The following is a 23385-nucleotide window of genomic DNA, read 5'->3' as shown; positions in this document are numbered from 1 at the left end:
AAGAAGAAGAGCTATCGAATTGCTGCCTGTAAGAACTACTGAAATTGCCTGAAAAAAGAACACGTGTCAGCATGTGTAGGATAATTGAAGGCGAGAGCTTAGAGGTTGTTGTTGAAAACTTGGCCCTGAGTTAATTTTCACAGACTTCTTATTGCACTAACATGAGTTTTGCCACGCATAAATGTTCTTAGACACTGAATCAGGACAGCCACAAGAACAGCAACCACTGTCTGCAAGCTATCCTATCTTGCCCTCAAGGAGTTTGAGCTCACGCTCATCATGGTGTGTCTGTTTCCTGCCTGTTAAATGACTACAGGTATCAACTACACAAATACTGCATGGAATAATAGCTTTTAATGCAGAGTTCGAAAGTATTGCTCATAATGCAATTCAGCTGTTTTCAAACGTCTTAGCAGTAAAAGAAAGTAACACACTGAAGCTCAAAACATGACGTTTCAAATAGCCTCCTACGTTTCATGTTGCAGGGTGTGTTCCCACTAAAGGTGGCTAAAAAATAAACTGATTATTTGAAAATAATCTGTTGAGTCACTGAAAAAATCCCAGTCAGATAAATTGGGTTGCAGTGAATTATTTGAGCAGCTCTAATACCAGTAAAAATTATTCATGTTAATAAACATTCAACAGAGATGCTTACCATCATCACCAAGATACTCAGCGTCCAGTCCTGTTATGAATGTCTGGACAACAACACAGAGAAAGTGATGTTTTATTTTTCCTGGCCAAATCAAGTCATGGGAATTATGCTTGAGAAAAGATTGAATTAAAAACCAAGGAGGACTTCAGACTTTGGGCCCTGTTGCACACCAATAACTCTCCCACTCTTTAGTGGGAAGCGTGGATGTGCAGGGATTGGAGGACTGGACCCCTGAAGACCATTACAGAGAAATCCAAGTTTCTTCAGGAACAGAGCCAAACCGGATGTTATAGCCCCACCAATTTGTCTCCAATCTCAGGCTTAATCCAGGAATCTGGAGGTTCACATGTGGGGCAAGTCCAATCGCTGTGCTGAGCACTGGGGGGGGATGGAGGTGGGAGTAGAATCTTCCTCCCCAAGATGAAGTGGCACCTGCAGGCTTTTAGGCAATGCCCGTTACAGGAAATGCTAGAAAAATGCACATCGCTGCAAATCTCCAGTCCTACTCTCTCCTGAGTGTTGCCATGCAGAGAACTTTCATGGAACAGAGCCCTCTGCCTTTTTTGTCTAGGTCATGGTGTCCATAAGGCATGGGTAGAAACTTGTGATAAATAGTGAGGTCACATCCTTGACTTTGTATTACAAGAATCAATAATTCATCTGACTTCATATTTTTAGTACTTTGGAGATAAAATGTCTTGGTGCTGAAGCATACATCACCCCTTTTGTGCCTATAAAGAGAAGTGGAGGTTTGGATTATCCATGCAGGGCCTTATGCAATGTTCATTGACCTCAGTGGATGTTAGATCAGACCCTGATAACCCCAATACCCATTTGTACCCTGCATTTATGACATTAAGCCAGTTCCAATGTTAGTAACTGTAAACCAGCTTTTAATTTCAGTCCAGTGACGCTTTAACATGAGAAGAAAAAAAGTAGACTGACATTTCCAAAATCACCAGATGATGCAGATGCCCAATTCCCATTTATTTTAATCAGATTTGGGAGGCCAGATCCCTACAGTGCATGAAAATCTCAGCCATAATGTCTTAAATTGTAAACTCTGGGGGGCAGGGGCTGTTTGTACTTCACCTAGCACTCACTTGCACAGAACCTATCTAGACAATGGAAACCCCATCTGATGGGTGCTTCTAAGTATGAAACAGATATAAATAATAATAGTTAAGCAAAATGTTACACGTGTTTTTTAGGCTGAGGAAATATCTCTTCTCAGCAACATCTATATCTATTTGTTAGTAATGGAAGGCCTGGTTTTCAAAGTCTTCATCAGAAATTTTAGATATTCAGCACTTTCCAAAAAATCAAGATGTAAATCTGCAAGAGGTTTAATTTCTTGTGTATATATACAAGAATCAGAAAATAACATTGCTAATAAGAAACACATTCGAATTTGTTCCAGACTTCAAAGATATATTTATCCTCAGAAACAATTCCCAAATTGCATTCAGCCTTCTGCTAAATATTTTTGGGAGACAGACATTTTGAGGCTAGGCACCAGAGGTTAAATTAAATAGATAATAGAAAATATAAACAGTAAAAAAAAAAAAAAATACAAAGTTCAGGTAAAGTCCTTTAGTCTCAAAGATATCTTTTTCAAAATGTAAAAAAGAATGGAGAATGATACATTTAAATAGCAATAAAAGTTACAATAAAATGTAACAATAGATATAATACAGTGATAGCTAATTCTGGTTTAATTCAAGAAATCAACATTATTTAAATAAAAGAAATACTGAATCAATAGCCCAAATAAATTACAATGACACTATTGTATTTTATAAGAACATTGAAAGTCTAATTTCACTAAAGAAATGTCAAGAATGTTCAAGGTAAGATTTCATGTAATCTTTTGCCCACTTTACCTAGGGACTATAGGAGTCTGAACAGCATGAGGTCTTACATAGACTATGTGCTGCAATCTGACAATTATTAATTTTTATTTTTAATTTGTCCTCATGAGAAATGCTGGACCGAAGGCACTGGACACTACATATCTCCATTTATTTGCTGGTACTGTGTAATGAAAGCTTCTCAACACCGTCTCACCCGTATACCACTACTGTGTCCCGGAGAGCTCTTAACTAGTGTCAGAAGGTAGATCAGTCTCTGTATCTCAGTATCTTGCTGTTAATAAGGCAGTCAACTGTGCCATGGATTACTGGATTCTGGATCAAACACCCACAGTGAAGGATCAGCTCACAACTTAGACACCGCAGTTCTATTTGCAAGGGACATGAGGTTCAAATTCAAACAAATTGTGGAGGCATCGTCAAAGATAGTCACCATCTTGTTTACTAGGAAACATCAATGTGCTCCTTGCTACAGTGTCTTGCAAGATTTATTAAGTACAGTACAAGATTTGAACAGACATAAAGCATCAAACGTTTGAAATACACCTTCCATGAATTCCAGACCAATACAGTAGCTTGATGCAGAGGCTTTATCTGCAGAGGTTTAAGCTGGTCAGTCATGGTAGACACTTAATACGAGGAACTCTTCTTGATTACTGCCTTCCCTTAATGATGTCAGGTAAATTAAACCCACTGTCTAAAGCTTATTAGAAATATTTTCAGGGCTTTAATTTGTGTCTACCATTTTCCAATGTTTAACACAAATACTACTGCATACATGCATGCAAATCCGGAAATGTACGTTCTTGATTAGAACCACAGAGTCCCCTCAGAAGCTAAAGTTGGTGCTGAATGTGTATGAGAAAAGGATTGACCCCTGAGAACAAATTTGTCAAGTTTTAGTTTGACTTGAAGGAAGCCAGTCAATTGACTGTACATACTCAATACAAAGCATAGTTTAGACTGGAAATACTGGTGGGCAGTGGTTTAAGTAGGTTGGAATGCCAGACAGCAGACGACTCTTCTCCAGGAACTTAGTGTTTGGGCCACACTTTGCAACAAAGCTACATCAAGCTGTTGTGTAAATATCCCCATATAGCGATGCCCCAAACACGTGACCTCCATCTCCTTTTGAGGACACCTTAATCACTGCCACCAGAAATTTCAGCAAGGCACTTGTGATGGTAGAAACCGCTACAGCTCATTTGAAAGGGGAGAGATCACTGTAAATCGTTTTCTGATGTCTGTGCTGCTTCCTGTGATTCTTTTGAATTTTTCAGTTTGGCACTGTCAGCCTTGGCACTGTTTGAGGATTGAAATCTCCATTCTCTCAGACTGTCGGAGAACTCTTTTCTAACATTTTTGCTAGCCAATACATAGATGACTGGATCAGCAATGCTGTTAGCAGTGGAGAAACACAGAAATACCACAGACGTTGTATATATGTGATATTCAAATGGACATGTGTCATTCTGATTCAAAATAAAGTTTATGGATCTTATTAGGAGCACCAAATGGTAGGGAGCAAAGCAGATCAGAAAAATGGTGATGATGGAAATAGCCAAGTACTTCACTTTGGCTTTTTGGCGGTTGTTCAAGCTAGAGCTTGTTTTAGTACTTTGGAAAATTTTGTAGTTTGTGAAAATGAGGATTGTGCAAGGAATGGCAAATCCAACTACGAACCTGGCAAAGTTGAAATAAACCAATTGTAAGTTGAGTGGCAAAGTCTCAAAGCAGGTTGTACGGTTTGCAGTCTGCATGCCATCGTTTATAAAAAATACCGGGCAGTGGATTATTAAAACGGCAGAAAAAAGAATAAATGTGACGAACATTGCCTTTCTCTGACCTCTCACCCCCTTGGATTCCAAAGCATACACCACTGCCACATAGCGATCAATAGAAATGCAACACAAGAGCAGAATGCTGATATATATGTTGCAGAAAAAGATATATCCTGTTACCCTGCAAGCCTGTGATCCCATCTTCCATTTGTGTTCGTTTTGTACATAGATAGTCCAGAGGGGCAGGGTACCCACGTACATCAGCTCGCACAGCGATAAGCCAAAAAGGTAGATGGCAAGAATGTTCTTCCTTCGGATTTGTACAAATGTTAGGAATATAGTTAAGCAATTCGTTGGCAAGCCTATGGCAAAAACAATACTGTAGATCACAACCAGAAGTGTCCTGCTGTCCTCAAATGGCATTGGCTGGCATTCCGACTTGTTAGCGGATGCATTCATTATGGGGACGCCGTGGTGTGCGGAAACCCCAGGATAGTTTTTCCCAATGTGTGTTTCCTGTGAATCAAAGGACGCGAAGGAAAATTAGCAGTTGTAAAAGACTGTTAAAAATGTGACAGTAAAGGTAATGGTCTGATAACTCAGGGATAGATCACGCGGCCCTTCCTCACCTTGAGTTCACTGGAACTGCTCATGTGAGTGGGTGCTCACCAGTTCACCCATAGTGAATTTATGGATGCTACCATATTGCAAGTGGTTTTAGACCAGCGCTACTCCACTGAAGTCAAAACTGGTGTCAGTAAGTTGAGGGTCAGACACATTGAGTTTATTACTTCTTATTGTTTGTATTGCAGTGGTGCCTGGGAGCCCATGTCATGAACAAAATGATGGCCCCAGTCCCAAAGAGTTTACAATCTAAGTGAGTTTACACTCTCTTTACACAGGACCCACCTGATAGCTACTCTTCTATAACTGTGACCTATTACATAAATCAGAGAACCTGTGACATAAACCGGACCCTGCCTTTCTGCAATTGCCTGGTTTTGCGATCAGGTTTCGTTTCCCATTTCCTACAGATCTACCACAAGCCGTGCAAGTTGTGCCAAATGCTTAACAGATCCCTCCCAGACTCTGCCTACACACCGACTTCTTATTTTAAACTCTAATGGAGCTGTGCTTTGGCAGGGAGATATGACACGAATGCCATTTTTTCCCCTACGGAGGAAGAAGCGTCAGGGAAAGCAGGAGGCTTTGGGGATCCATTGCTAATACAAGGCCACTTTGAGCATTTGTCATTTTCCCAGTTATGTATAACACAGGATTCATTTTCACAGTCTTCCAATTAGCCACATTAGTTTTTTAAAAAAATCCCTGAACCAGGCGGTGCCCTGCACAGACGACAACCTGCACTGTTTTATTTTAATAAGGCATATTAATGCTTCTTGCCAACTGAGGAGCTTCAAATGCTTCACAAACTTTAAGGGCTCCATTGCGCCCTGTAGGCAGAGTTCTACTTTGGGCACGGTGAGGAGGTGCACCACCACATGGGAGACTGTGCTTCAGAGCCCGTGGGCGTGCACAGGTACCCCACCCACTTCTACACCCTGTGATGGGATGCAACCCGCTCCCTCCAGCATGCCAGGCCTGCTCCAGAAGCCAATACATAAGGGAGAAGAGCCATGGCTCCAGCACTTCCCCACCCACCCTTGGTCTCTTTGATGCTCCATGTTCAGAGAGGCAGTAGACCCCAAGTGCTGCAGCCACTAATCTGCTAGGCTTTTATGAGGCCTATGCAAGGGGAAGGGAGGTTCCTTCTGCCCAGTCCTTGCCCTCCCCACAATGCGCAGCCTGGTAGTGCCAAGCAGAATTTGATCCTAACTAATTATGTCTCATAACATCCCACTGAGGCAGGTGAGTATCAGAGATGGGAAAAATAAGGCACAGGGAGCTGAAGTGCCCCAGGTTGCACAGGAAGCCTGTGGCAGAGATGAGTTAGAGCCCATATCTTCTGCCTGCCAGTCCTGTGCACTGTTCTCTGGGAGCCAGATTCTGGTGAGGAAGACCACCATTCTCCACAAGAAACCTCCTTGACTTCAGCACAGCGTGGCACTACTCTCTGGGGCAGGACCCGAGAAGCTGGCCCTAAACCACATTGCATCCTTAATAAAACAAAGCCGCTGCTCAGTCCCAAAGTCACCTCCATGAGGAACACAGAGACCAGACACACGCTGCATCCCCCTTTCCATAGACTGAGAGCATCAAATGCTCCCCATCAAACTGAAGAGCAAAGGTGCCAGCAAAACTTCAGGTCCTAGTGGGGACTGCAGAGGCAGATTCCTGAAAGAAGCCATCATGTAGGGCCAGACATTGGAGTCCATGGGGCTACTCATGAAGTAAGGCGCTACTCACCAGGAGGGGATCAGAATTTGGCCCCTTACAAACACCGCTGCCCTCTAACGCACTGTTGTTGCTCTCGCTTGGGGCTTTATTCTGCTCCCCTGTCCCAGCTACTCACGCGGAGAGACCAATAATTTCAGTGAAGTGAGGTAACACTGCAGGCTATTCAGGCTCATACGTGGGCAGCACCTGTCTGATACTTCTTGGAAACAACAGGAAGTCACAGCGCGAAGGGTCCTCGCTCTTACACACACGTTAGACGAACAAGAGCAAAGAGACAAGCACAAACAAAGGTAGGAAGTGGAGGCAAAGTAAAGGAAGAAAAGCAAAGCGCTCTGAACAGGAGGTCTAACCACCCTTGTGGGCAGGGCCTACTGCGGCCCGGAGGAGCCTAACCCAGGCTGCAACCCCCATTACCACGAGAAAATTTTTTTTCATGGCTCATGCGATTGTATGTACGGGATGAGGGATTGTGGTGTGTGTGGGGGAGGGGGCCCGTGTTACAAGTTTGTACTGGGCCCGAAAAAATGATGCTTGGGCCCTGCTTGTGGGGCCACCGATTACAAGGACCAGACAGTGTTAGCCGTCCTGGCCTAGGGGCATGAGGGAGAAGCTGGCCTATAGGATTCCATTAGGCCAGCTAGACACAGCCCAGCATAAGGGATGTGGAGAGCAGCCAAGGTGAAGTCAGATGTGCCCACCTGGAGCTCGTGGGCATGCACAGGTAGCGTACTTACTGCTCTGGGTTAGCGTCTGTGCTACATCTCTTGAGAGCTGCACACAGAAAGCCCAGCCCAGCCCAGGAGAGCAAAGGTGGCTGAAGCATCCCTCAGTGTAAGTTAGAGCAGCCTCGGGGCTACTCTAATTTGTGGCAGCCTTACCCAGGTTGCCTAATGACTCATTCTGTGGCAGCCCAAAATCCCCATAAAGTCACTACAAGTCTGACCCCACCAGCTATCCCAGCATGCCTACTATACTGGCGCTTGAGAAGGGAGGCGGCACACACCTGCTCACAGCAGTTCTGCACTACTTATGTGCTGGGGAAATTCCATGCTGGTCTCTTTGTGGCCCCTATATGCCACTGGCATGATGTATAAGAGGGCAGAATCCATCCCACTTTTGCAACATTTTCATATGGCAAAATTAAAAAAGATATGCTAAAATCAAATGAGCATTTTTTTAAAAAAGGCGTACGGCCAAGTTGCAGAGGTAACCACAAGCATCCCTAATGAGCTGACATTGTTATGACGCTTCCTATCTACTGTGTTGCACCTGGCTGCCTGATCCTATAAACACTTGCACACCCAAGGAAGTTTACTTCACTGGGACTATGTGAATAAGTGCTGCCATAGAACATGGGTCGTCCAGGGGTTAGGGAGCCACTCTGGGACTTGAGAGACCAAGATGCAATTCCTTGCTCTGCCACAGATGTCCTGTGTGATCATGGGCAAGTCATTTAGTCTCTCTGTGCCATATCAGTAAAAGGGGCATAACAGCACTGCCCTGCCTTATGAGGTGTTGTGAGGATAAATATATTATAGGTACTAAGATACAATGGTAATGGGAGCCACAGAAGCACTCTAGATAAATTAGGTATTGAGATTGTAAAGTACTTGGGGTAGCAACGACCTATGTGTATTCATAGTACTATGTAAATAGTAATAAAGGTTTCGCAGGAAGATTGTGGTGAGCTATCCAGTGCTATATATATATATATATATATATACACACACACACATACACAGTCAGAGGTTTGCGCGATGTCAGTAGTGTCTGAGTGAAGACAAATTGCCAGACGTGACAAATGAGCAGGCAAAGGGCAGAAAGAAACTTGTGCAGATTCCGATACCCTCACTCCTCGCTATCTTACTCTAGAGTAGTCCTGGCACTGCTGGAGGCGTAAGGTGATACCTGGTGTGAGCGAGGCGATCAGAATCAGGCTGTGTGTTTGTAGGGGAATTAAAGAATCAGCTGTCTGCAAAAGAAACAAGCTAACTGATCTGGCTGAGTTCCCTGAGCTCGCTGCATCTCCCTTTGTGGCACACGATGCCCCACAGACTAGGCAGTAGTAGCCAGTGGTCACTACATTAATCAAGGTGCTTAACCCCTGCTCCTAGCTGGGGCCACAATGCCTCATGTTTCTTCTTTTGGAGAATGGGACCTTCCTGTTCCTAGCGTGCTGGCCCAGATTCTCTAAAGGGGGATTTGAAGGTTCCTTTGTTTTTGAACATGAAGCATCAGAATGATTCGATAGTAAAGCAATAGTGATTTTGGGAGGGAAACTCCAGACTCCTAAGCAATTGTTTTGAGGCTGTTCTTCTATATAGGTTCCTAGACCATGCTGATCACCACAGGATCTGAGAACCTTTCAGCAGAGCGTTGAGCGATGTGATTGCATAACTGTCATGTATTATTTGTTCTCTCCCCCGCTCCCCAGGGAGAGATGTGTGTGCAGTGGAGTGTGTCATTTTGGTCGTGTTTTAGGGTATATTTAAAAAAAAACAGTTGCTGTATGTTTACGTTAGAGGAGGCAGGTCAAAGAAATGTGCCTTGTGCTTGGAGCGAACGGTGGTGAGGTTTGTGAAGTGCCTTAGTTCCTGGAGGAGTACATTGCACAGACCAGGAAAAGCCTGGTCTCCCGCTCAGATGAGCTTCACTCTGATTCCAGGGAGTTCCACTGGGCCAGAGGAGAAGAGTTGTCGACCAGGGTCTTTATCCCAGAGCTTTACATGGTCTTTTAGATACCCGGTCCCAGGCCTTGGAGCACCGTGAAGATAAAGACCAAGACTGTGACCTAGATTCAAAATTCTCTGGGAAGCCGGTGCAGAGAGCGGCGGCGAGGTGTCATGTGCCTGTGGCAGCCCCTATTGCTACGGCGATGTGTTGCAGCATTCCGTACTTGCTGGAGTTTCCTAGGTGCTGAAAGCTTCATGCCCAGGTCTAATTTATGGTTTATTATTTAGGTTTAATTTATGACTGTAGCCTAGCTAGTGATTTATAACCAAGTCCCAAACATACACTTGCCTGAAACTTGACATACAAGGCCTCAACCTCAGAGCAAATATTGCATGATAAACCTATAAAAAAGCAAACAAACCGTCCATTATTGTTAGCATGGCAGCACCCAGTAAGCCAAATCAAGTCTCAGGTCCCAGTGCACTAGGCACTGTACAAACACCACAAAGCCAGTTCTGTCCTAGAGAGCTCACAATCCAAGACAACGTGCAACGGGTGAACAAACTAGCAAGCTCAGGACAAGGTAACAGTAGAGACCACAGCATCTGCATATTCACAGTGGTCACTCATCTGGTCAGTGGCCGTTTGACCATTTAAAGTTATAACAGTGCAAAAAGCTTTAGCTGTGCATTTTTTTTTTTGGCACATTTTTGTTGAAGTAACTGTTGTTTATTGAATGTCACCTTTCTGCACTGCCTGCGCCAATCTGCTGCTAGTCACTGAAAGGACACGTTTCCTCCCAAGAATACCTGCAATGTAGCATAGGAATCAGCAGCAAGGTAGAAGCTGGAAGGAAGCAGTAGACAGGCTATTGTGTAGACGATGCCTTCTTGACCTGACGGACAAGGTAATGCTGGAAATAAGCCATAAAGCAACAGCAAGGGCTAGGTAAGCCTTGAGTAGAGGTCAATGCCGAGTCACCCATCCTCTATGGGAGCATCAGGAATCTTTGTTCCTCAGTGGCACCTGGACCAGCCTGACATTCCTCAGAAGGGGTGGGCTGCTCTTCCCGTTCTTGGTCAGCCAATGAGGGAGAACCACTGTCCTGGCTCCTCCCCATACCTCCCAGCTGTTTTGAGGATGTTGTGGCTGGGCCCTGGAAGGAGATGTGTACTATTTCTTTGAGTCTATTTAGGTCTATGCAGATATCAGTGTGCTTATTTTTTGGCCTTGGGCTTACTGATGAACGTAAAAAGCAGATGCAAATAAACTTCCTCCTTAAATAACTGTCAAATGTCAGTGAGAAAAATCTAAGGTGGTAAGAAAGAACGGTTGTTGGCATGTGTTTGCGTGCACTGTCATAGAGCAGGCAAAGAAAAACGAGCCATTAAAAGCCTCTTTTAGAGACACAGGCCCAAATCCTCAAAGGCATTGGTTTCAATGGAAGTCAGACACCTAAATACCTTTGTGGTTCTGGGCCATGATCTTTGATGTAGTTTTGCAGGTTGGGTCCACACTGGACATCCTTTTCACAAACAGTGCACCTTTAGAAATAATCCTTTCAAAGCACTAGTGTTGTGCTAGCAAATGGTTCTAAGGTAGCAGTGTTTCAGAGCCTTATGGTCATGTTTGAAGAGGAAATTGTTTTCCACAAACAACCTTCTCCTCTGTCACTGTATAAACGAGATTATTATTCTGCACTTGTGCCATATCCAGCACTCACGTTTATATCACTGCACAGAGCAGGGGCAAATATTGCCCAAAATGTTCCTAGAATAGTCTTTCAAATAAAATAAATGATCTATTTCAATTGTGTTTGCACCTTTTTCATATTTACTTTCTGTGAATATTCTAATGAGCAAGTTTGCCAGCAGCAGTGTTAACGGAAATGGTTGAATTTTCAGGAAATGGTAGAGATTTTTCATAGGCAGCAAGCTTTAAACGTGTAAACATGAGTATTTGCATCAGAATCATGTTCCTAAATTATGCCCATCCAATCAGGGACCAGAAACATACCATGTGACCAATCAAAATGAACTAGACAGCTCAAATTTCAAAATACTCACACAAAGGTCTTGTAAACAAGCAGGAGAATAAGAGTTATTTATAGAAGTGTTTGGCAAATAATTCTGAATAATGAATACATTAAAGAAAGTCAGAAGCGGCTCCTGCAGCTAAGAAAAGGCTACGTTTGTTGAGTAAATGATTGACCATGAATTTTTTCACTCGGTTCTCTCAGTGAACATTTTACATAAGGAATAAGTGCAAAATAGCCAGTGGTGACCCACACTGTAGTGCAGACCAGAGAGGAGAGAGTAACCTGCAGTTTGACTGCCTGTCAACATTGTGATGCATTTATAAGGGTTACAGGTCAGCCGTGATGCTAAGATGTTACAGGTGGGAGCTCCAAGGTTAAGAGCTAGAAAAATGCGCTGTTAAGCAAGATCAGTTGTTGACATGAAATCTATCAGCTTCTTCCGGTCTTTCATTTGAAATTTCTGGCAGTGATGCGTGAACCTCAGAAGCATTGGTGGTCTGGCTAAGCATCTAAAGTCATCTTTGGTGAGGACACCATTACCCTTCTGGAGGAGATCCCTTTCAGCCAAAGATGGGCCTCTACAGTAGTAGCCTGTCTGCTTTACTCTGCTTTAGCAGTTCTGTTTAAATTTAGCTGAACTCTGGGGCTTCTCTATTCCCTTGGGTCTACTGAATACAACTCAAACCAGTCAGCATGTGAAAGTTCCTTCCCTTCTCGTGAGACGTGCCAAGATGAGTATCTTAGCCATAATTCAACAGAGCATTTAAGAATGTGCTTAACTTTAGGCAGATCCTATTCCATGTGCTTGAAATAAAGTGTGTGCATGCTCTGGGGCGTCAGTCCTTCTGGGGAGTCCTCGGAACTATGCAGAGCATTCTGGATTTAATTCATAAATTAGTTTAATTAATCTACATTTACAGCTTTGGGAGGGCGTAAGGTGAGGGGCAGGGCATGATACCTCAGATATGAGACCCCGAGTACTTCAGATTTGATTTCACTAGAGTTCATAAACTGCAACTGAGAATCTCATTTTAAAATGTTGCGTTTAGCAAAGAACAGAAAAGAGAACAGTTCAGAGCAACCCCAGCTTTGATTGACTTAATCAAGGGCGGCTATTGCTCAATTGGGCCATGGGTGAATTTGCCACCAGTCTTTGACGACTTATTTACTGCCTGAAGCATTTTGCGTCAGCTCACATCTGATTAAGAAAGAGAACTAAAACCCAGAGAGAAATGATTGAAAAAGATGATCTCTTTTGTTTGTATCTATCATCCATTAGATTTGCAAACCTCTATCATGTAAAACAACGATCTTGATCTGCAGAGGAAAAAGGAGTGGGTTACAAAAATAGCTCCTATTAGAAAAGTAAAGGACACATGAGTACTGTAAGAGTTAGAGGGGGCACTACAGTGGAACCGAAAAGCTTTTCACTGAGCTGAAAGTCTTTGGATGGACTCACTTGGAGACGAGGAGGAAGAGAAAAGAAAAAAAGACACTCCAAAGATACAGCTACACTGGGAGCTAGAGGTGGGATTCCCAGCTTGTGCAGACATACCTGCGTTAGTTCTCATTGAACTAGCACACTAAAAATAGGAGTGTAGTTCAGGTAGCACAGGGAACAGTGAGCAGCCACGCAGGGTAAGCCCCTGACTGAGTACAAACCTGCCTGAAGCCTGTGTGCACACACTTGGAGCAGAGAGTCTGCACCACCACTTGCCACGTTACCATGGCTAGCTTATTCCTTTTAGCACGCTAGCTTGATGAGGACTACTGCAAGTATGTCTTCATGAGCTGGGAGTCACACCCCCAGCTCCAAGTGGAGACACAGCCTGAAATCCATAATGTGAGCGGAATCAAAGCCGTATAACCGGTAAGGGGAGAGGCCTGGTGGGTGAAGTAATATCTTTTACTGGACCAACTTCTGTTTTAGTAGACGTCACTATTCAATTTTGCTTCCTTTTTCTTCATGTTGTGGAATGTACATTTTAGATGACAAAAGTCAGTATCTTCCATTTTTGCAGGCAGTGTTGCTGTAGCCATGTCTGTCCCAGGATACTAAAAAGACAAGATGGGGTGAGGTGATACCTTTTATTGGACCGACTTCTGTTAACAGAGATGGCAACCGTAGGGGATAACTGACTGGGACCACAAAAGGAATCTCACCCCCCTTGTCTCTCTAATGTCCTGGGACCAACATGGCTACAACAACACTGCATACGGGTAAGATGAATATATTGTATTTATTCCTTGCTTCCTAATCATCCCTGCCTGTGAAAGTCTATCATTAGGAACCGAGAATGCAGGATATTTATTTGGATAATAAAACATCCACCGCTATTGTGGTTAGGATAAAAACCCACCTCCAACATTTGGAAAAGATTTAAATCCTCATGCTTCAAGACATAAGCCAAACTAGCTAAAGGGGAGAGGGGGAGTTTCCCATTTGAGGTTTCTTGCACCTTCTTCTAAAGCAGCTGGTATCAACCTAAGTAGATAGATGAATGTCTGATCCAGTCTAGCGATTCCTGAATTCCTGTGTTCTGTCTGGAATAATGACAGTGATGCTAGCATACATATTGGGCACCAGCAGCGTCATTTTTCATTCTGAGCCTCTTCTGAATCCTGGCTCTAGCCCTCTAGTGGATTTCAGCCCTGCCTGGGGGAAGCCCCCTCCGCCTGGCTGCCTTTCCCACTTGCCCCCCTCCTGGGGCAGAACAGCCAATCTGGGTTGCTGCAGAAAGCAGGCAGCTCTCTCTTCCCCCACAACCTCCCAGGAGCCAACACTGTTCCCATGGGATGGGGGGAAGAAAGGGGTCAGCATCTGAGGGTGTCTCTGCTCCCCCTCACCCTTCCCCTCCCATAGAGCAAGGGGACAGCTCCTCAGCTTTCCTCCCACCTAGCACTGCCTGGCCTGGGACAGGGTGTGAAGAACTCCTGGAGTGGCAGGAGGAGCAGAAGTGAGGCTGGGGGGACAGAACAGATATGGACGACAGAACTGACGTGGGACCAGGAGACAGGATTGATGTCCTGGTAGTAGCTGGGGCAGAATTAGTTGCTGGGCAGAGGGACAAGCAAATGTAGAGGTGAGAGCTCTGGGGACCAAAATCACCTTAATGAATCTGGGAGAGTTGATGACACTAATTGTTACAAACACACTGGGGGCGGGTAGGAGGTGGGCGGTTCAAAAATCAAGAGAGAGAAAAACCCCACAATGATTTTTTAAAAATCATGCTTTGTAGGGGGCTGGGAGGTCTGACTCATAGTTTAGTACTAATGTGGTTGGCAGTACTGTTTCCTTCTTTGATTGCACATCAGAGGACTTGTCCATTTCTGCTGCAGGACTGGCTGTGGGAAAGCAGGCGGCTGATCTGATTGTGTGCACCTAAAAGGCTGTCTAGAGAGAGAGAATGTGCTGCAAAATGAGGAGAGCTACTTTGCAGTCAGGAAAACAACCAGGAGTCCCTGCAATGTCATCCCTCAGTTGCAGCCTGAAGTTTGGCACCAGGCAAGTTGACAGCTTAAGGAAAGTAAAGCATCTGGATGGGTCAAAGTAGCTAACATCCCCCACTGTGCCAAAGGTAGGCAGACTCCTGAGGTCTGACAACCCCACCCTCCTCAGCCGCAAAGAAACTGTCAGGCTTTCATGCTTAAATGCCTTCTTAAAGTTCTCAGACACCTCTAATGAGAGTCTTTGATAGTAGGGAGTATACTAATAATTTCCAGCAGATAAGGCTTCTGTAACTTTACCCAGCAGGACTTGATTTCAAAATTCTGCCTGAGCTCACTCTTGGACCACAAAATCTGCAAAAGAAGTCAGTACGTGGTGTTCCATCAGACAAACGCCTAGCAGCTCAGAAAGACCTATTGCTTGTCAGCAGGTCCAACACTGAGGCCCTGATCCCGCAAAGCACTCGTGACAGATGTGGGGGTGCTAGGTAATGAAAATTGTTCTGAACGTGGGTTTTACCTATAGGGCTCCTGAGATGGAGGCTAGGAATGTCAAGGGGGCAGGCAGTTTCGGCTAGGGCTGCTCCCTGTCCAGGCTTTCCTAGGATTGTCCCTTTGAGGTAGGTGTCGTGGAAAGTCTGTACACACTGCCAGCTGTTTTATGGGTTCAGGGACATCCCACATATCCCTGTTCTTTGCACCTCAGAGGTGGCAACCTTCTGACTGCGACAAACCAGTCTCAGGCAAAAGGAAGACTTCACACCTATGCCTTTTAATAAAAGCCATTGCGATAAGTGGCAATTTGGTTCTGACTCACACACAGGGACGGCAGGACTTTGAGAAACAGGAGTCTCCCCGAGAGTATGTCTACACAGCAGTCAGGAGATGGGACTGCAGCCCGTGCAGATGGAGCACCGGCTCGCTCGAGTCAGAGTAGCAGTGAATCCGCAGAAGCACGAGCAGCTGCATGGAATCACCCAGGCCCCAGGTGCAGGCTTGAGTGGTCACCGTCCCCAAGCAGCCCCCCCTTCACTGCTAGAGGAAAGCTAGCTGGGCTATGTCTAAACATGCTGCAATCGCACCTTCTGACTGCAGTGTAGGCAGACATGGAGAGGGAAAAAAACAGACTCCGGGGCAGATGCTTTCTGGAAGGCCAACTGAGACCAGGCTGGTTCCCAGAAGCTCCTGGGCTTGTCAGAAGAATGTCAAGTTGGGCCCATTCTGTTCCTGTATCTCAAGAGCAACGTCCATCTAACTGAGCTCATGGTGAAGGAGAGTAAGGTTAGCTGACTCAAAACATGGGTGTAGGCTGCTTTAAAATCATCTTTTCTCATGCTTTGTTCTGTTTGCTAAATGAACCCACTTGTTGTAAGAAGGCTGTTTGTCACTGTGTATCACTGGTCACAGACTCCCAGAGGGAAGAGACACAGGTGTCCAGTCCACCCTGCCTGGGAAAAAGCAATTGGCTTAGATGGGGAGTGGTACCGAGATCCAGGTCGAAGAGTGGGAGAATGGTGGAGTTCCATTCCGGGATAGGTAAAGCCATGAGACCTGACGCTTGGGAGGAGAGGCATTCTGGGACAAGAGATGCAGGCTGCCCCCTAACCGTGACAGCACTTAAGCACGTGTGTCATTTTTCTCAAGTGCATAATCCCACTGATTCTACGACATGTTCAGTTCCATTGCACACATGCTAAAATGCTTTGCAGGAACAAGGAACGAAATCATTTTTGAACCAGATTTGTCAGCCTCTGCTGTGTAATAAATATGCAGGTTACCATTAGCTTAAAAGGACTCTTTGAGTGATAGGAACAGTAAGCCTCCATTTTATCAAGAGCCTGATCCTGGGAAGTGCTGAGACGTCTCTTCTCCCACTACAGTGAGCAGGAGTCCAGTATTTCGAACCGTAGAGGATCAGAAACCCAGAGATCAACTCTGCTCCCCCTGCAGCTAACCATGCAGGGGTTCTCAAGCTCTCTTATATTAGGGATCACACACAAATGATTTCACCTCCCAATGGCCATCGAGAGACCTTCTCAGAGCATGTGCAGCACTTGCTTCCGTGGAAAAGTAACAGCAGAAAAGCACTTAAGGTAGTTATGTTTTCTCTGAACTTAGCAGATGGGCACAGTGAAACTCAAACTGCAGTCAATCTGTCCATGAATCAGTCCTAATTTAACATCAGTATTGCAAATCTTTTGGTTAACAACCATGCATGCTGTCTTTGAACAGATGCCAAGAAACAGGCATAGTTCACCTGTTGTGTGCTGTTTCCCCAACTGCATTGCTTTGGCAGACAGACTTCCTATGCACTCTGCTCTGATATTCCCCCCGTGCTTCGACTGGCTGGGCAGACCTCATTCGGCCTCTGTTCTCCCTTGCACACTCTACCACATTTCTGCTCAGGGAATCTATTGCTTTTAAGAGGCCCCCTTTCACTTTTCCCCATGAGATTTGGGTTTTTTTTTTTTTTTTTTTTACTAATTCTTGCCCCATCAACCACTACTTCCTAGCTGAGTGACTATGCAGTGCTGTTGTAGACACGTTTGCCCCAGAATATTGCAGAGACAAGATGAGTGAGGTCATATCTTTTACTGGACCAACTTCTGTTGGTGAAAGAGACAAACTTTCGCTCTTACACAGAGCTCTTCTGGTCTGGGAAAGGAACTGAGAGTGGCACAGCTAAATACGAGGTAGAACAGATTGTTTAGCATAAGTAGTTAACATGTATTTCAAGAGACCATTCAAGGTTAAGTGGCCGATTAACGCCCCTCCAATAACGGGAGAAGAAAGCTGGAGGAAGGGCAACTGCGGGGGCATTGTTAGTGGGTTATAGATTGTTGGAATATGCCATAAATCCAGTGACTGTCTCTGTTCAGTCCACTAAAAATCATAACGAAGTTATGAATTCAAACTCCCAGGCTCGTCTTTTGAAAGTGTTGTGCGGGTTTCCTTTGAGGATGAGGACTGACAGGTCAGATATAGAGTGATCGCTTTGTGAACTGAATCCACATGGCCTGAACAGAGGCACGGGATTTATGGTTTATTACAGCAATCTATAACCACTAACAACGCCCCCGCCCCCGCCCCTGCAGCTCCCCTTCTCCCTCCCCTGCTTTCTTTCCCCCCCATGACTGGATGCATTAACGCAAGGATTCTCAATCTTTTTCTTTCTGAGGCTCCTGCCTCTCCTCCCTCCCCCACGCAAACATGCTATTCAAACTCCAGGGCCCACCTGTGCCACAATAATTGTTTTTCTGAACATCCAGTAGACTAAAATCCAGGGCTGGCCTTTAGGGGTGGCAAGCCGGGCAATTGCTTCAGGCCCCACACCACAGGAAGCCCCACAAAACTAAGTTGCTCGAGCTTCAGCACGGCGGAGCTTGGATTTTGGCTTCAGTGACTCTAACGCCGGCCTTGTTCTCTGGTTTAATTTGGCAGACCCCCTGAAACCTGCTCGCAGCCCCTAGGGGGTCTCGGGCCCCTGGTTTAGAACTGCTGGGTTAACTGGCCATTTTACCTTGCACGGTCCCTTGAAATACATCGCAACTACTCATGCTAAATAATCTGTTCCACCTTGTATTTCACCATGATGCCCTGAGTACATTTCTCAGACCTGAAAGAGAACCCTGCGTAAGCTTGGAAGCTTGTCTCTCTAACTAAGAGAAGTTGGTCCTATACAAGATATTATCCTATCCACTTTGTGGCTGAGTGACTGGCATTTGCACTGTCTCACACTGACCTGCCTTTTGCATCACCTAGGTCAGATGCTAACTGTAGTTTTCCTTATCTGGCATTATTTAACATTTGGCATATATATAATTTGTGCCTAAAAAGACATTCATGCAAACACACCAGTCTCTGCTTCATCCTGTCCTCCTCCTTGCCCCTTCTTTGTGCAGTCACTTGTCACCTGTTGTCTAAATCCTAGACGCAAGCTCACTGGGGCCAGGGCACTCTTTGTGTTATTTGTTTGTACAGCGCTGAGTACAATGGGGTCCTGATTCTTGACTAGAGCTCTCAGGCACTACAATAAAGCTAGTAATTTAAAATCCCAGCTACCAGTGATTTCCAGTGTGTCTTCCCTTGCCGATACCAAAATCATGATGTTCTTCTTCTCCATACAGGGACATTATATAAAGGCTACCAGACTCTTTTCAGACGTCCACCCTTTGGTAATATCATGCCTTTTCATGGAATGAAATATCCTGATATTTGGACAGTTTCCTTGCTTTTGTGAGTGTATAATTCATCCTTTAAGTTTGCTGAAATCTAGGTCTGGATTGGCTCCTAGGGACCACATCCCGTTGGCATAGTTTTGAGAAGTGGTTCTCAACTAGGGGTACGCGTATCTAGGTATCAACGTATCTAGGTATTGCCTAGTTTTACAACAGGCTACATAAAACGCATCAGTGAAGTCAGCACAACTAAAGTGTCATACAGACAAAATGAGAAAGTAAGCAATTTTTCAGCAATAGTGTGCTGTGACACTTTTGTATTTTTATGTCTGATTTTGCAAGCAAGTAGTTTTTAAGTGAGGTGAAACTTGGAGTACGCAAGACAAATCAGACTCCTAAAAGGGATACAATAGTCTGGAAAGGTTGAGACCCACTGGTTTAGCGCAGCCTGAGGATGCTATAAACCACATCAGGGCAGGGGCAGTAGAAAACGAGCCCCAGAATTGTGGAGGTACAACCTGGTCTTTTATGGGCCACTTTAAGCTGCGCCCAGGGTATATTGGGCACACCAGCAAATCTAGGTCTAAGTCTTAAGGGGAGGGTTAACTAGCTACCACACATAGTGGCTGCAGTAGCAGGCTATAAACACAGCTGGGAAAGGAAACAGCAGGGAGCTGGATGACAAAGCAAAGAAACAACAGCCAAGCCTGCAAAGGAAAAAAGTATGAGAAGTGAAATTCAGAGAGGAGCACTCAGTTTGAGCTGTTGTTATGGGGAAAATGGGGTTGCATTCCACTGAATTTTGATGGGCAAAGAAGAGACCCTCTCTGATATCAGATTCCCTTGCCACCAAAATCAGGACTTTTAAAAGAAAAAACAAAAGAGGAGAGAAGCATAAACTGATTAATTCTGCCCATTTACTGACATGGCATGAATAATGTTTCTAACTCACACTTTAATCACAAGACTTGCAATATTTGGTGTTATTCTTTAAGTCCCAGCTGCTAAATTAAGCAATTACACAAGAATCTCAGCTTTCATTTAAAAGGAAAAATAAATTCATAATCCTCCTGGTTTCAGGGAAAAACTTTAAAATAGGACCAGTGCTCTAAATATTTAGAGACCAGAAGGCAAATAAAATAACTCAAAATACATTTTTTAAAAACAAAAAAACAAAAACAATCAAACAAAAAAAAATCCTTCATGATTCTTAAGTCAATCTCATGTTTTTCTGGGGCTGCCTCCTGATTTTTGAATGTTTAAGCGGGAAGAGAGGAGAAAATATAGGTGCCAAGGCAATAGCTACTGTGCTGCCAGTGAAATGTCATTTTAGTAATAAACTACTTCTCCAGCACATTGAAAAGGGAGAAGATTTGGCATTATAATCTGTTCTCAGTACAATTCATGCAACTCCACACACTTCAATTGACAGAATTTGCCTTCTTGTGTTCAATAAGAGTTTTGTGATTTCAAAATCTCTGCACTGAAGGTTAAACCAAATCCCACAGCCAACCCAGACCCAGGCAGCATTTTTTATCCTATGTACCATTAATTTAATCAGCCACCACTGGCTGGAATTACTGATGCTTTAATTCTCACATGGATGTGTTCTTATTAATGAAGAAATAAGTTTCCTATAGAAAAGGCATATTATTCTTAAGGCGAGAGATAATAAGCACCCCCCCCCCCCCCCATCAATTGCAATGATCTCTAATTAATATAGTACTGACCATTTTTTTGTGGTCTCAGTACCAATCAAACTAGATTTTACAGAGGAGTTCTACTTTGCAGTCTTATATCAAAAGAGTCTGTATTTCATTAGCAGACGTGGGCTGATGCTTAGCTGACCACATTTAAATATAAAGTGTGGCAAATCAGTAATAGAAACAAAACACAAATCACTTTAAATAGAATTAATCACTTGCCTTGTTGTCAGAAGTCAATCTTATTTCTGTCCTTCTTTGACTTTCTTTCTTGGAGGAACGTTAAGGTGCCGTGAAGCCGGCTGCACTGGTACTAATGACTGCATCGTGTGTAAGGAACCAACTTCAGGAAGTAACTACCAACAGAAAGTATGCAGTTAGCAGCCTCTCTGTGGAGTGAAAAAACATTGCATTTGCATGCTCAACAAGAAAATGGGTTAATTTATGGATATGACAAATAATTTGATTCTGCTGCCTTTACTCATGCTAAGCAGCACCTTGCTTCTCATTAGATGCATTGACTATATCAGGTGTGGTTCGGTGCTCAGCACTTTTGAAGAACGAATTCCTTATTTAGATGCCTAAGTATGGATTTAGGAGCCTAATCTGGGTGTCTGTATTTTGAAAATCTCAGGCTTTATTATTACTAAAATAGAGGACACTAATTAAAACCTCTGCACAGGAAATACCTACATTACGTACACCAGGAAGGACTGCACCTGAAAGTATGTCAGTTTTCAAATATGCTTGTAATAGAGTTAGAATAAGTGAGAACAGCCAACATTAACCTATTCAGCAGTAGAAGAAAGGAGAAAGATTATTAATATTGCAATAGGAAAATGGGGTATCAACAGAAAAGGTGCAGGAGGCTCTGACTATTTTGGGGGTTACAGAATCTTGTACCGCTATGTCAATGTTCTGAATCTAGCCTAGGGCAGTAATGACTGATGATCCTAGTGCGCTTGGTATAGAAATAACATGCCTAGGGGAAAGGAAAAATCTGAGTTTCCGCATCAGTATCCTCAAACCCATGGATTTCAGGTGCCTGGATTATCTTCATGGATTACTGAACTATGCATTGCTTCCAGAGATTAAACTGCCTTTTACAGTGGGCCATGAGCCTAAAATCATGGTCACCTTGTGGGGAGGAAGAGAGGTATGTGAGAATGACAATCTTCCACCAGCACAAACAAACACTGGCTGGTGCTTCTGGACTGTGCCAGGCCACATCATTTATCTCTGGGGAAGCATTCCTCTCATTCATGTATCAGACCATATGGAAAGTCCTACGTTTTCAGGGTTTTTTTAAACCAAAAAAATGTCCCAGGTTTTACAAAAGCCACTGTTCAATTTTTTTTTAAACCACTTTCTACCCAAATTTTGGAAGTGCAATAACTTCCCAGACCTGGATCCCTGCTTCAGAAGTAGAGATGGCAGCTAATCCAGGTGACCAACCTGCTTTTTTTTCTTCTGGTGTGGGGAGCCAGGTCAGAAGCGCTGGAACGCCCTGAGCACTGGTGTACGTGCTATTGTCAATCCCAGGGCTACCATGTGTACATTACCAGCATTACAGATAACTATCTGTGCTACCAGCATTTACAGCAAATACAAGATAGCAAACTACTTTTTGTGACAAAAATTAATCAAACACGAAAAACCATATTCAGCTGTTTCAGAATACCCAGGGATTTTTAAATTTAACCCCCCCCCCCCCCCAGAAGAGTGATATTTACCAAACAAACCACAAAGTTAATAATTTTTGCACCTATTTTTACCCATTTAAAAACTTTTTGTAATAAACCCTCATTGCAATTTCCCAGGAAATTTTGAACAAAATAAAGACTGAAAACAAAGGGCCTTACCCACATGCTATGCTCTGGTGTCGCCTGTAAGGATGTTCCCAGCCATTCCTTCACATCACAACTGGGAAATACCGCTGGCGCAGAAGGAAACTTTGGTCCTAGCTGGTTCCCCTAGCCATGTGACTGTGGTGTGGGACAGTCAGCGCTATCTGAGGACCCGAGCTGATACCAGCCTCCATTTAGCCTACCGTACCTGCAGTGGCAGGGGCCCAATGAGGGTTACAGCAGTGGGTCTGCACTCTTTATTGGGCCTTGAGAACATGAGGCAGGACTGGCTTCTAGAGCTGGCTGGGCGGTTAGTGGGAGGCAGAGGAGATTGTCCTACCTGCCCTTTGGCCTGAAATGGTCAGTTGTGGAACTTGGTAGCCTACATGGGAAAAGGCGGATGAATGGCCTTATGGGAGGAAGGATGGTTTTGGGGTTAATACACTGAACTGGATCTCAGGAGCGCTGGGCTCAATTCTTTGCTGTGCCACAGAGTCAGTGTGGGACCATGCACATATCACTCAATCTCTCTGTGCCTTTGTCCCCCTCCCCCATCTGTAGAATAGGGATAATTCCTCCCAGCTCATGGGGTATTGTAAGGTTCAATTCATTAATGTTTGTGAGGCACTCGCTCAGGTACTACAATGATGGAGTCATAGAAGCCGACCAAGCCAGATAGAAGAGGGTTAAGCAGCAGCAGGAGGGAAAGGCGCCTATGAAGCAAAAACGGTGGTAGTATCAGGAGCTGTACAAGAGTGTTAAATGTTGGAATTGAAAGCCGGAGGGAATTCTTCAAGGAGAAATAGCAGAGTTGCAGCAGCTGCCTAGGGGACT

At 44.3% G+C, this 23385-nt stretch overlaps 1 protein-coding gene and 1 long non-coding RNA gene across 2 annotated transcripts in view; both read right to left on the bottom strand.

The window, feature by feature from the left end:
- Positions 1–1963: 1963 nt before the first annotated feature.
- On the bottom strand, positions 1964–4803 carry GPR132 (G protein-coupled receptor 132). Its single transcript, XM_067555149.1, has one exon. The coding sequence runs from the start codon at positions 4764–4766 to the stop codon at positions 3747–3749; it is 1020 nt and encodes a 339-aa protein (XP_067411250.1). The 5' UTR covers positions 4767–4803; the 3' UTR covers positions 1964–3746.
- An 8492-nt stretch (positions 4804–13295) lies between these two features.
- Positions 13296–23385, bottom strand: part of LOC137157723 (uncharacterized) — a 116737-nt gene continuing 106647 nt past the window's right edge. Inside the window, exons 2-3 of the long non-coding RNA XR_010921212.1 lie at positions 20927–21060; positions 13296–13431 (exon numbers count right to left, since the gene is read on the bottom strand). This is a non-coding gene — a long non-coding RNA (uncharacterized lncRNA). The remainder of the gene's footprint in view (positions 13432–20926; positions 21061–23385) is intronic.

This window comes from Emydura macquarii, unplaced genomic scaffold (genome assembly GCF_026122565.2).
Source record: "Emydura macquarii macquarii isolate MOO-44397 ecotype Brisbane River unplaced genomic scaffold, CSIRO-AGI_Emac_v2 contig_1551, whole genome shotgun sequence".
Lineage (NCBI taxonomy): Eukaryota > Metazoa > Chordata > Testudines > Chelidae > Emydura > Emydura macquarii.
Note: the sequence above shows the minus strand (reverse complement) of the source record. Positions and strands in the feature narration are given on the sequence as shown.